Source organism: Podarcis raffonei, chromosome 8, assembly GCF_027172205.1.
Source record: "Podarcis raffonei isolate rPodRaf1 chromosome 8, rPodRaf1.pri, whole genome shotgun sequence".
Classification (NCBI taxonomy): Eukaryota; Metazoa; Chordata; class Lepidosauria; order Squamata; family Lacertidae; genus Podarcis; species Podarcis raffonei.
The window spans coordinates 87913691-87926958 of record NC_070609.1 but is presented as its reverse complement, the minus strand read 5'-3'; the positions used below and the strand labels follow the sequence as shown (position 1 = coordinate 87926958).

General features: G+C 43.1%; 1 protein-coding gene across 1 annotated transcript; it reads right to left on the bottom strand.

Annotated features, from left to right (window-relative positions):
- Window positions 1-1849: 1849 nt before the first annotated feature.
- On the bottom strand, window positions 1850-12513 carry LOC128420025 (gastrokine-1-like). The gene is made up of 6 exons (XM_053401392.1): window positions 12478-12513; window positions 10667-10720; window positions 7548-7685; window positions 6107-6211; window positions 4934-5066; window positions 1850-2170 (listed from the first exon to the last, which is right to left on the bottom strand). Exons 1-6 carry the CDS (start codon window positions 12487-12489, stop codon window positions 2079-2081), a joined length of 534 nt encoding a protein of 177 aa, XP_053257367.1. The 5' UTR covers window positions 12490-12513; the 3' UTR covers window positions 1850-2078.
- Between the last annotated feature and the right edge of the window lie 755 nt (window positions 12514-13268).

The window sequence follows — 13268 nt, the reverse complement described above, 5'->3', positions numbered from 1 at the left end:
TACAGAATGGGTTGAAGCCTGGCCCACCAGAACTGAAAAGGCATTTGAAGTAACCAGGTGCCTGCTTAGGGAGATCATTCCCCGCTATGGGCTACCTAGGTCAATAGGATCTGACAATGGACCAGCTTTTGTCCACTCAGTTTTGCAATAACCCCCCCCCCCATGCTAGTCAAAATGTGCAGTTTAATAATTATGTGCAGTAATTCTCCCGAGATTTTCTCTCTGTCTTAACAGGTGGACCCAGGCCCACTGCTGTTACCTCACCCCTTGGGTCCACCACACTTAAGTGAAGAAGGCTATTTTAGATTGGACAGTTACACCAAATCCTGATGATCCTCTGAAGCTAACCATCTCCAGAAGAGCGCCAGACGGCTGGACAAGTGGATGGGAGGGACGCCCGCGGGCAGCGTCCCCAACGTAGAGACTTTTTTCCCCCAGCAAAATTTAAGGCACCGCCAGGACTTTTGATATTGGGGCCAGAACTCTTTGATATGGTCACTCCGTGTGTCAGGCCTCTGCAAGGGTGGATATATATTCCTGTAGGTATATGTTAATATATGTAGAGGGAGAAGCCCCTTTCGGATACAGTATGTTGGGAGGAAATCATGAGAGTATTAAGCATCCACAAGGACAGGTGGGAAAATTGGTTAAGATAATAGGCTCCTCCTCAGAGAGGTGGGACACAACCTCCCAAAAAGCAAGGCAGCTGATAGAGCACGAGTATCAGTGGGCCCTTCAGCAATAAAATAGATATGTCCTAGATAATATTTCAGTCACCATTGATCACATGGAAACAATGATAGCCAGGAACCCGCTGAAAACTACAGGAGGTGATCTATGGGGTTGGTTATATTCCTGGCTGCCTCATGGCAGTTGGCTCAGGCATATTGTGGTATTATTAGCAGGGCCGCTGTTAATCCTTCTGCTTTTTTTTTTTTTTGCTTCTGTATATCCTGCTTCGTGCAATGCTTACAAGGTGTGATGCAAAAAGAATCATGGCCCTTATTGCTCTTCCCCAGGATTATAAACCCGAGAGACCAGGACGAACCTAGGAGATAGGTTGTCCCAAAAGAAGAGGAGGGAATGAAGGGACAGGGAAGGTATTCCCTGTATTTTATATTTAAGTAAATTGCTCTGATAAGTTGCTTTTCTAAATTGCTCTGTTAAAATTGCATATTATCCTGCTTTGCTGAATTTGGAAGAGGCCCACTTCCTCTTTCTGCCGGCTAACAGACAGCGAGCAGTGGCTTTGCAAGCTGGGAGCTACTTCCTCTTTCTGCTGGCTAGCAGGGAAGCTCATTTCCTGTTTTTTTCTCTCAGCTAAGTAGAAACTGCAGTACTCTCTGCACATGCTCTCTGATGCAGTAATGCAAGAGAAGAACACACGAACAAGGGAAGGAGGGGCGTTTAGATAGCCATATGCCATATAAGGAAGTAAGCTAAAACTTGCCAGCTGATTGGAGGAGGTTTTGGGGAAGCTTGGGGGAGGGAAGGGTGTTTTCAAGGTATAAGAAAGTTTGCAAATGTGAAATTGGGCGTAGCCAGTCTTTGGAGAGGACTCCACTGGCTGCCTCTGCGCAGATCTCAATAAATCTCTTTTCTCTGACCAAGAAGTCTCTGGAATTGTTTTTCCCCTCTGGCCACGGGGTTGGCGGACCGCTGGACCTCCGGGTACTGCTAATCTAAGGCTTCAAGCTGAGATTCCTGCATCGCAGGGGGTTGGACTAGATGCCCCCAGGGTCCCTTCCAACCCTACAATTCTATGATTCTATGGGGCTTTGGTGGGGGGGGGGTCTTTACACTGCTGCATACACTGCCATAGATTTTTAAATTACTTTATTTAAGTTATAAATTTTATTTTATTTTTGACGGCCACTGCAGGAACCAGTCCTCAAATGAAATTAGAGAGCAATTGTTGGGAGGTCACCAGGCAGGCCTTGACCTCCCGTGTCCTTCCCAACCCAACCTTGGGACTTGAAACAGGCCCTGGCAGCTGGCAAGGCGACGGGATGGCCGATGTCTTGGTGGGCAGGTCACAAGTTGTGTTGGCTTGGAGCAGATGTTGGTGCTGATCCTGGCTAGAAGAGGGAGATGCCGCCACACAAGTCAATGTCCAGAATGAGCAGATTGACGCCTGCGCAGCCCTTGCCTTCAACCAAGGGGCGGGGCCCTGAAAAGGAAAAGGAAGTTTTCCAATGTTACTTTTTATTCACTTTTTATGGAGAGCCAAGCAGGAGTCTCGAAACACTCTCTCAGAAATGAAATAATCTGTACTTCCAAACATGCGTGATAATAATAATAATAATAATAATAATAATAATAATAATAATAATTTATTTATACCCCGCCCATCTGGCTGAGTCTCCCCAGCCACTCTGGGCGGCTCTCAATTGAGTGTTAAAAACAATACAGCTTTAAATATTAAAAACTTCCCTAAACAGGGCTGCATTCAGATGTCTTTTAAAGATAAGATAGCTGCTTATTCCCTTCACATCTGAAGGGCGGGTGCCACTACCGAGAAGGCCCTCTGCCTGGTTCCCTGTAACTTGGCTTTTTGCAGTGAGGGAACCGCTACAAGGCCCTTGGCGCTGGATCTCAGTCTCCGGGCTGAATGATGGGGGTGGAGATGCTCTTTCAGGAATACAGGACTGAGGCCATTTACACAGAGAGAGCCTGCTGGATCAGTTTGCATCCTGTTCTCACAGTGGCCAGCCAGATATAGTACATCAATGGGAAACTCGCAAACGTGACCCGTGTGACATAACCATCATGCTCAAGTCTAATCAATGCATGAATGGGTTAATGTCATAGAGTAAGCTGGCCTGCCAGGCTGAGCTAGGAGGTCATTCCCCCTCACCTTGGGGGTGGGAGGCTTATCAAGCTCTTTGTTCTTCCACTTTCCCACCATTTCTTCCACCATGTGAACCCTACTGGTAAGGAGTTCTGAACTGGTTGTTCCAAGCTCAGACTCTGTGGCTTAAGCAAGCCATCTTTGTGTTTCTATACAAATAATTTAGGAACATTCACCACATTGGAACCTAAATTTACTGCCTGTGTTTTTCTAACTGCTATATGAAAAAGCACATGAACCTGACGTTTGAAGAGTCTGTAAGTAAACCTTTCTTAACTTACCAAATGTGTGGTCTCTTTCTGTGCTAGGGAAATGGGGAACTTTGGAAGCAACTTAGAAGAGGGTATTTTAAAGGTCTAACAGACTATATTTCGACACTTTACTTTGCTACATATTTTGCGATTTTAACTCTCTGCTGGATTTCTCTCACCAAAGAGTACTTGTCACAAATCTGTATCTTGGCATCCAGGGAAGTCATCTTTTTCTACCTATACAGTGGTACCTCTGGTTACGTACTTAATTCATTCTGGAGGTTCGTTCTTAACCTGAAACTGTTCTTAACCTGAAGCACCATTTTAGCTAATGTGGCCTCCCGCTGCCACTGCGCAATTTCTGTTCTCATTCTGAAGCAAAGTTCTTAACCCAAGTTACTATTTCTGGGTTAGCAGAGTCTGTTACCTGAAGTGTCTGTAACCTGAAGTGTCTGTAACCTGAAGCGTCTGTAACCCGAGGTACCACTGTAATTTATTTTTAAAAAAACCAAAACCAAATGCAGGAGCAACTCTACTCTCCTGGGGTTTCCTGCAGAGGCAGACTTTGGTCTTTTAGATTTCAGCAGTGCCCTGTGCGAGGCAAAAATTCACACACACCCCACACACCTCGCCTTCTGTTCTGTTCAATTCACTACGTCATAGTTGCAGCGCCCTGTGGCACCCCCTAGGTTCAGCGCCCAGTGCAAGGGAACCGGTCGCGCTGCCCTAAATGTGCCTCTTTTTCCAGCAAGTGGGATTCAGAACCATTGCCTCCACCAACCATGGAAGCAGAGCGTAATCACTGTGGTTAGTAGCTACTGATAGCCCCCTTGTCCATCATCCCTGTAATGCTGTTCTGATGGGACAGAGTAACCCAACACACCCTAGATCAGGCTTCCTCAACCTCAGCCCTCCAGACGTTTCAAGGCTACAATTCCCATCATCCCTGGCCACTGGGCCTGCTAGCTAGGGATCATGGGAGTTGTAGGCCAAAAACATCTGGAGGGCCGAGGTTGAGGAAGCCTGCCCTAGGTTTTTATGAAGGGGGCTCCTTCACAACATGCTGCCTGCCGTCAGTGCAATGGGATTGATGTTTCCTTTGCCAATTTAGTCCCATTGCATGCCGTGTTTTAATCTGATTTTAAGCTGTATTTCAGGCAATTGCTGGATTTTATGTTTTTAATGTATTATATACTTTGATGTTAGCTGCCCTGAGACCAGTTTGGCTGGGGAGGGCAGGATATAAATAAAATTTATTATTATTATTATTACAGTCATACCTCATGTTGCGTCCGCTTCAGGTTGCGTTTTTTTGGGTTGCAGACTGCCGAAACCCGAAAGTACCAGAACGGGTTACTTCCGGGTTTCGGCAGTTGCACATGCGCAGAAGCCCATGCGTGCGCAGACACGCAGACACGGGTTGAGAACACTGTGGGTTGAGAACGTGCATTTCGCATGGATCACGTTCACAACCTGAGCATCCACTGTATTATTATTATTATTATTATTATTATTATTATTATTATTAATGTGTGGAAAATGGCAGACTTGTCGTCAGCTCATTTAGGGCTTCCGCCCTTCACTCCTTCACACTCAGTTCCCTCTCCCCCTGTTCCGGACTAGGTGACTGTCGCTGCCCAGGCTGAATGACATAGTTAAACCGTGAAACTCCCTCCCACAGTGCTGGCCACCAACCTAGGAGGCTTTAAAAGAGGGTGAGACCAATGGAGTTACCAATGTAACGCAAAGATCTCCTCAACGCATCACTACAGAAGCCGTTAAAACGTGTGATCGTCCCTTAAAAACGTTATGAAATTCTGGCCCAACTCACTTTGGAACTCGGTAGCCCAGTAAGTAGTCATGCCTCCACAAATGGCTTGGGCGGGGGCACCATAGTCAGCGATGTTTGTGACCACCTTGCGAGAAATCCCATAGCTTCTGTGAAGGGTGTTCAAGGGATGCCCCTGAAGGACAAAAACAAACGGACAGATCCATTCATGCCTAAGTCCAGGGGTGCCAACTTGAATGAAGTACAACAACTTAGAAAGAGTAAAAATGTTGAGGTCTTAGAACAAAGGAAGGAAGTCAATATGTGTATATGTATGTAATGATTAGATTAGAATGATGATATGGATTTATTTGTAGATGTGTGGGGTTTTTTGTGTGTTTTTTTTCTCTTGTGTTTTTTTTCTTGTTTGTACTGCTTTATCTTGGGTTCAGTGTTTGTAATTTTTGTTGTAATTTTGCAGTGAAAATAAAAAATTTAAAAATTAAAAATTAAAAAATAAAAAAGTATTGGGGGCAGGTAAGTGCGCGCGCACACACACACACATACACACGAGAGCGTCTGTTTGTGTGTGTTATTCCACAGCACTTAGCTGCGGTGCTTTGCTTTCATATCAGTAGTTTTAACGCTAGAAAGGCTGAGAATGGTTAAGAGATGGTACAGTTTCTATCTTTCTCTTTGCCAGTAGCCTCTCTGGACACTCGCAGAGGAAAGCTGGGATTAAAAAATTGGTGTGTTCGTATTGTTATATGCAATGAAATAAAATAATTAAAACTGAGGGAAGACAATGTCACCCCCCAATAATAATACTACTATGGGATTGTGAATGGAACCTCCCAAATCGGCCGCAGTGTGTGTATGTTTATTTTTTAATTCAGTTGTATTTTCCTCCTCTCTCTCTCATTCTCTTCTTGTATGTTATTGAAGTATGTGCTCTTTTTTAAATCAATAAATTGGTAAATAAAAGTTTAGATAAGTTTTTATAAACGCTTTCTCTTTCACTGCAGGTTTTTAAGCAGAGATTGGCTGGCCACCTGTCCGATACTTCTGCTGTGGTTCCTGCATTGCAAGGTGTGGGGCTAGGTGATCTGTGATTCTATTATTCCTCCCACTGATTTTTGTCCCTCAGATTCCTTCACTGGAGGGGGCGGGGCACCATTTGGATCGCCCCACATATTTGGGGGCCAGCCCCAGTTTTGTATCTCCACCTTGACGTACCTCGTGCATCATGCTCTCGAGATTTGAGATACTTGGAAAGCTTTGCCGATTCATCCTGGACATGACACATAGCCTCCTGAAAGGCATGTGATAGATGACAACCCCCTGGGAGACACAACGGCAAATATATGTTACGCGAGAGTCGGCCCCAGGGAAGTTCAAAATCAAAGAATAAAATGAGGACACAGTACAGTACTGAAAACCCACAACCCCATAAGAGAGAGCCAGTCCCAGCCCCACAAGCGCCAGTGTGGCATAATAATAATAATAATAATAATAATAATAATAATAATAATAATAATTTATTTATATCCCGCCCTCCCCAGCCGAATTCGGGCTCAGAGTGGCTAACAACAGTAAAAGTAACACAGTTTACATAAAATCACATTCAATTAATTGAAATACATTCTAAAACCAATTCATTCTAAAATCAATTCAGAATCAAATTAATGGCGACCATTGGGCTAGAGTTCTATGAGGATTGCCAAAGGAGGGGGTCAGGCTGTGCCTTGGCCAAAGGCAGGCCCTGCGGAAAGATGTCAAGTTCCTCAGGGCCCTAGTCTCTTGTGACATGACAGAGCATTCCACCAGATTGGGGCCACGGCCGAAAAAGCCCTGGCTCTGGTTGAAGCCAGCCTAACCTCCCTGTGGCCCGGGATCTCCAAGATGTTTTTATTTGAAGACCGTAAGGTCCTCTGTGGGACATACCAGGAGAGGCGGTCCCATAGGTACGAGGGTCCTAGGCCGTATAGGGCTTTGAAGGTTAAAACCAGCACCTTGAACCTGATCCTGTACTCCACCGGGAGCCAGGGCAGCCGGTATAGAACCGGGTGAATGTGATCCCATGGCGGAGACCCTGTAAGGAGTCTTGCCGCGGCATTCTGCACCCGCTGGAGTTTCTGGGTCAGTCTCAAGGGCAGCCCCACGTAGAGTGAGTTACAATAATCCAGTCTGGAGGTGACCGTCGTGTGGATCACAGTGGCTAGGTCAGGGTTAGAGTGTTGGCCCAGGACCTGCAAGAGTCCAGAGTTTGAATCCCTACTTGGCCATGAAGTTCCCTGGGTAACCTTGGGCCAGTGATTGCCTCTCAGCCTAACCTACCTCACAGGGTCGTTGCGGGGGATTAAATGAGGAGGGGGAGAACCTTCGATTCCTTGGAGAAAAAGGTGGGATATGAACGCAATGAAATAAAATAAGATAATAATAAAATAAGTGGCAGAAACTGGTTTGGGGGCGGGGCGTGCATAACATGGCTTCTGACTGCACCCCTCCCCAGTGGGAGAACCATCTTTTCCTTCATCTGAGGCAGCAAAATGCATCCCTTTCAGGGGAGTTTAACAGGTTTGCCTAGCTGCTGTGTGGAGATCCCACCCCAAGACAAAGGGAGTATCCAACACAGAGTGAACAGTTTTGCGGCTGAACGGCTTGCTTTGAAACTTACGCTGTTGTAGTCCACAATGGCGTTGGTTGAATGCCTTCCAGAGTAAATGTTGAAGGCAGCGACGTTGGTGTTGTGGTTAATGTTGACTGTTTGGTACACAGTTCCTCCATCGTTTCCCTTGTTTATGAGCTGGATAGCCTAGAGACAGAGATCCACCGTCAGACTCCTACAAGGCACTTTGGGGAGACCAGAAAACAAGATCACATGGTCCAGCCAGGAGGGACTGGCCAGCCAGATGCATAGCTGTCAACTTACAGATTCGAAAATAAGGGACCAGCAGCCTCGAAAATAAGGGATCAGCAGCCAAAATAAGGGATCAACAATTACTTTGATAAAATACACATTTTGTTGCGTGCAAGTGGCTTTAGATACCTATTAGGTCCATAAATTACCATATAGCATATATTCAACACAAAAAAACAGCAACAATTTGTTGTTGACAAAGGACAGCTGGACATAGAAAGGGCCCCATTACCTTCAGTAGCTTATTTAAGGGACATCATCAATAAGGGACAGCAGCGGGACATGGCGCTGGGACAAGGGACTGTCCCACCAAATAAGGGACGCTTGACAGCTATGGCCAGATGGGCGGGGTATAAATAATAAATTATTATTATTATTATTATTATTATTATTATTATTATTATCTGCTTAACTGGAGATGGCCAGGGACTGAACTTTGGACAGCCTTTGCTAGCCTGGTGCCTCCCCCTGTGAAATATACTCAGACTGCATTCTGAATCCTATTGTTCTAGGACCAATCAGACTGCTGCATTTTGGATCCTATTCAACTCAGTACATAACACCCTGCCACCCAGATATTTTGGCCGACAATTCCCACCACCTGAGCCAGCATGACTGTAGGATGCTGCAGTGAATCAGAGATGCAGTCCAGAACATCCCTGGGGGAGAATATTCTCTGGTCAGGGAGTCGTAACAGAAGAGCCCTGGTCACCTGATCTTTGACATCATTTCAGGCATCCTTACAGATTCCTGGAAGTAAGTGGCTCATTTATCACCAGCTGGTAAATTCACCGCTGATCTGAGATCCGACCTCATCCCAGGTACTTCTTAACTCATACGATAGGTTTTGACCAACTGATCTGTCTCAGGCAAGTCTTGCAAATGGAGTCACATGGCTTCTGGACAAGACTGAGTCCCATTCCTGAAGACTGGGAAAGGTTGTGGAGGAAAGGGATCAAGTTCACTGCATGTACCGTGTTAAAGGAAAATGTCATGAAAATGATGTATAGATGGTACTTAACTCCTGTAAAATTAGCAAAGATTTACCATAAGAGTGATATATGTTGGAAATGTAAAGAAAAAGAAGGTACTTTTTATCATATGTGGTGGACCTGGACCAAGGTGAAAGACTTCTGGGAGAAGATTTATAATGAACTGAAAAAACGTTGAAATATACATTTATTAAGAAACCAGAGGCCTTTCTTCTTGGAATAATAGGTTTGGAATTGCCCAAGAAAGATGCCAGATTGTTTTTGTATGCCACAACTGCTGCTAGAATTTTGCTGGCTAAAAACTGGAAAATACAAGAAGTGCCAAGAGTGGAGGAATGGCAGATGAAGATGATGGATTTTGGGGAGCTAGCTGACCTAACTGGAAGAGTCCGTGACCAGAAGGAGGAGGAGCACCAGGAGGAATGGAAGAAATTTAAAGACGATTTAGTTAAATATGCTAAGATAATCTAAATAGAAATACTTGCAAACACCAGATTGGCCTAGGATTTAAATATGTGATGTTACAGAATAATATGTTTAAAGATAAAATGAAAAGAAAGATGTTAATTGACTAAGTAAATTTTATGTGAAAATAGTTTTGGAAAACTGTTACAATGATATACATAGAAACTCAGCCAGAGGGATTCGAGGAAGTCACCCAACAATGTTAACAAAAGTGGAAATATTACAGTTAAGATTTATGTTTGTTTGTTTGTCTGTTTATGTTTGTTATAAATTTGGAAAATTAATTAAAAAAATTGGGGGGGGGGACTGAGTCCCATTCCTCCCCTTTTTTTACTTAAGTTTGTTGTGGCATTTGGCCTATGTCTATATCTAGCTATATCTATATCATCTATATCTATATCTATATCTATATCTATCTATCTATCTATCTATCTATCTATCATCTATCTATCTATCATCTATCTATCTATCATCTATCATCTATCTATCTATCATCTATCTATCATCTATCTATCATCTATCTATCTATCTCTCTATCTATCTCTCTATCTATCATCTATCTATATCTATCATCTATCTATCTATCATCTATCTATCTATCTATCTATCATCTATCTATCTATCTATCATCTATCTATCTATCATCTATCATCTATCTATCTATCTATCTATCATCTATCTATCTATCTATCTATCTATCTATCTATCTATCTATCATCTATCTATCTATCTATCTATCTATCTATCATCTATCTATCATCTATCTATCTATCTATCTATCTATCTATCATCTATCTATCATCTATCTATCTATCTATCTATCTATCATCTATCATCTATCATCTATCTATCTATCTATCTATCATCTATCATCTATCTATCATCTATCTACAGTGGTGCCTCGCAAGACGAAATTAATTCGTTCCGCGAGTCTTTTTGTCTTGCGCGGTTTTTCGTCTTGCGAAGCACTGTCCGTTGCAACTGCACCTCTTCAAGCGGCTTTAAGAAAAAAGGAAACAAACTCGCAAGACGTTTTCGTCTTGCGAAGCAAGCCCATAGGGAAAATCGTCTTGCGAAGCAACTCAAAAAACGAAAAACTCTTTCGTCTTGCGAGTTTTTCGTCTTCCGAGGCATTCGTCTTGCGAGGTACCACTGTATTTATTTCATAAAATGTGTAACACCGCTTGATCGTAAAAATGCACAAACTGACATAAAACCTCAAGAGAGGTTTACCGAAAATGATAAAGCCATAAAATTATCCCTAAGATAAATTGGGAGCAAGAATTTAAGACATTCAAGCATTTAAAATAACAATTGACTAAAAACAGATTAAAACAAGCCACTTGTGCATGCAGAGGTTAGCAGCAGGAGAGGTTTCGGGGCAGGAAGGCAGAAATGGGAGCAAAGTTGGCTACTTACGTTGCTGGCAATCGCTGAGTGAATAAGCAGCCCCAGGAGGCTGGCAAGAAGAATCTGCAGAGAGGAAGAAAAATAAGAGGGTCAAATTTTAAATTGCCAAGTACACATTTCCTTTGTCTGTGAAAGACCAGCTTGATGTTTATGTTGTAAACCACCCTGTGATCTTTGCATGAAGGATGGTATAATAATAATAATAATAATAATAATAATAATAATAATAATAATAATAAAAATGTGTTGAACATTGCAATTTCATTTTAAAAAAGCATTTCGTTTAAAATTAATTCAAGGATTTTTGTGCAGTGTGGTGCTAATGATAATAATTCCATTTGATTCCAGAAGTAAATAGGAACGTTTGGCTGTCGCAAAAATATAAGAGGTTGTCGTCCTGTTTGTGGATAGGACTGTCTTCCACTGTCTTTTTACTTGAACCTTGTACTTCTGAGGATAAATGGCATAATACCAGTTTATTAATATCACTAGAATGCCTACAGTGAAAAATAATAATATTTATAATAAAAAATAATTAAAAAATTGAAATTACATCTATTTCTTGGTACTGTAAAAGGGCCATTCTTGCATTACCTATTGCTTATACAAGTTATGCTGGTTGAATATGTATTTTGCTATTTTTAAAACTAATAAAAATATTTTAAAAACTAAAACCTTACTACTACTACTGTTTGCAAATGAATCTGTTTTGCAATGGCAAGGGGTGTTCTTATCTTCATTGCTCCTCTCATTTCATGAAACAATGTAAAAGGCCAGCTGATTCAGATCAAATCCAGAATGTCTTTGGGTTTGTAAAAATAATATCCAGAATGAGACCAGCAACCAAAATCTGGTTCCATAGTGTAATGTTTTTCAAGCCTGCATATCCTCCAACGAAAATAGGGACGTCCTAAGGAAAAGTGGGACATTCCAGGGTCAAATCAGAAACCAGGACAGCTTCTGTAAATCTGGGACTGTCCTTGGCGAATCGGACACTTGAAGGGTCTGAGTCTGCAGGGATTCCTAAAAATGAAGGCTGCCTTGGACCAGACTATCAGTATTTCCCAGACAAAATGCACTTTTGCTGTTGCCTTGTAGTGGAAATGATCAGGGATTCGGTTATTTGAGGAGACCCAAGAAGTGATGTTTTGAGTTATGGTGCTGGTTTTGAATTATGGTGCTGGAGGAGACTCTTGAGAGTCCCATGGACTGCAAGAAGATCAAACCTCTCCATTCTGAAGGAAATCAGCCCTGAGTGCTCACTGGAAGGACAGATCCTGAAGCTGAGGCTCCAATATTTTGGCCACCTCGTGAGAAGAGAAGACTCCCTGGAAAAGACCCTGATGTTGGGAAAGATGGAGGGCACAAGGAGAAGGGGACGACAGAGGACGAGATGGTGGGACAGTGTTCTCAAAGCTACCAGCATGAGTTTGACCAAATTGCGGGAGGCAGTGGAAGACAGGAGTGCCTGGCGTGCTCTGGTCCAGGGGGTCACGAAGAGTCGGACGCGACTAAATGACTAAACAACAACAACAAAAGAAGTGATGACCTTCACGGGTACCAAAAGACATTTTAAAAACCCAGCTGGTGAATAGGGGCAGTTGGAGCCCACAAGTCTTAGGGTTCCACCTCCTTGAAAAAACCTAGAACCCCTACGGACTACACCTGCTTCCATCACACACCTGTGAGCAACTGAGTCTTCAGCTAATTTGGCCTGATCTCTGAGCACCTGGTGACAACTTTCTCCCTAGTGAGAGCAAAGCCCAAGAGATGGACATCTGTACTTCACCCTTGAGATTGAAATCGAGGAAGGTACTCACAAACATCTTCATGGTTGTGGCTCCAAACTGGAATCCAGGCCAAGATGGGTAAGGAGCAAGGAATCGCCAGACCTTATATAGCTAGCTGTGAGAATTATGCAAATACACATCACTCTAATCAAACATTTATTTTTCTCATTTGCGTTTTATGGGAAGCTCGAGAGAAAGCTAAATATTTTTTGTTACATATTTACATACGAGGCTGAGTATCCTCTCTAAGTAAAGATCCCTATGGCAGGGTGACTGATGGCCATTGCTTTGCAGTGATTTCTTCACTCTTTTCTCTTGATTCCAACCAGTGTGACTTTAAGATTGGAAAAAGGAGGAGGTGAGGGTCCCGAAATTGACTGATCCTTTCATTCTTATGCTTGACGCAACCCAACAGCTGCCTGACTCTGCCACCCAGCCTGTGGGGTCCTCATAGACCGTGCAGGTGTGTGGAGAAATCCCAGGCCCTTCTCGCACTCTTGTGTGGTTCATTGAGATACTTAGAAACAAGTTCCTAGCCCTCCTTGTTTGCAGAGATATAAGGAAAAATACACAAGCAGTAATTATTATTATTAATAAGAAAATTTTATTTATACCCCACCCCACCCTCCCCGGCCAGAGCCAGGCTCAGGGCGGGTAACATCAATAAAATTACAATAAAACATAATAGGGGGGGAAACCAATTTATTAAAATATGGGTTAAAATACAATTTAAAATGCAGCCTCATTTTAATGTTGTTGTTTAGTCGTATCCGACTCTTTGTGACCCCCTGGACCAGAGCACGCCAGGCACTTCTGTCTTC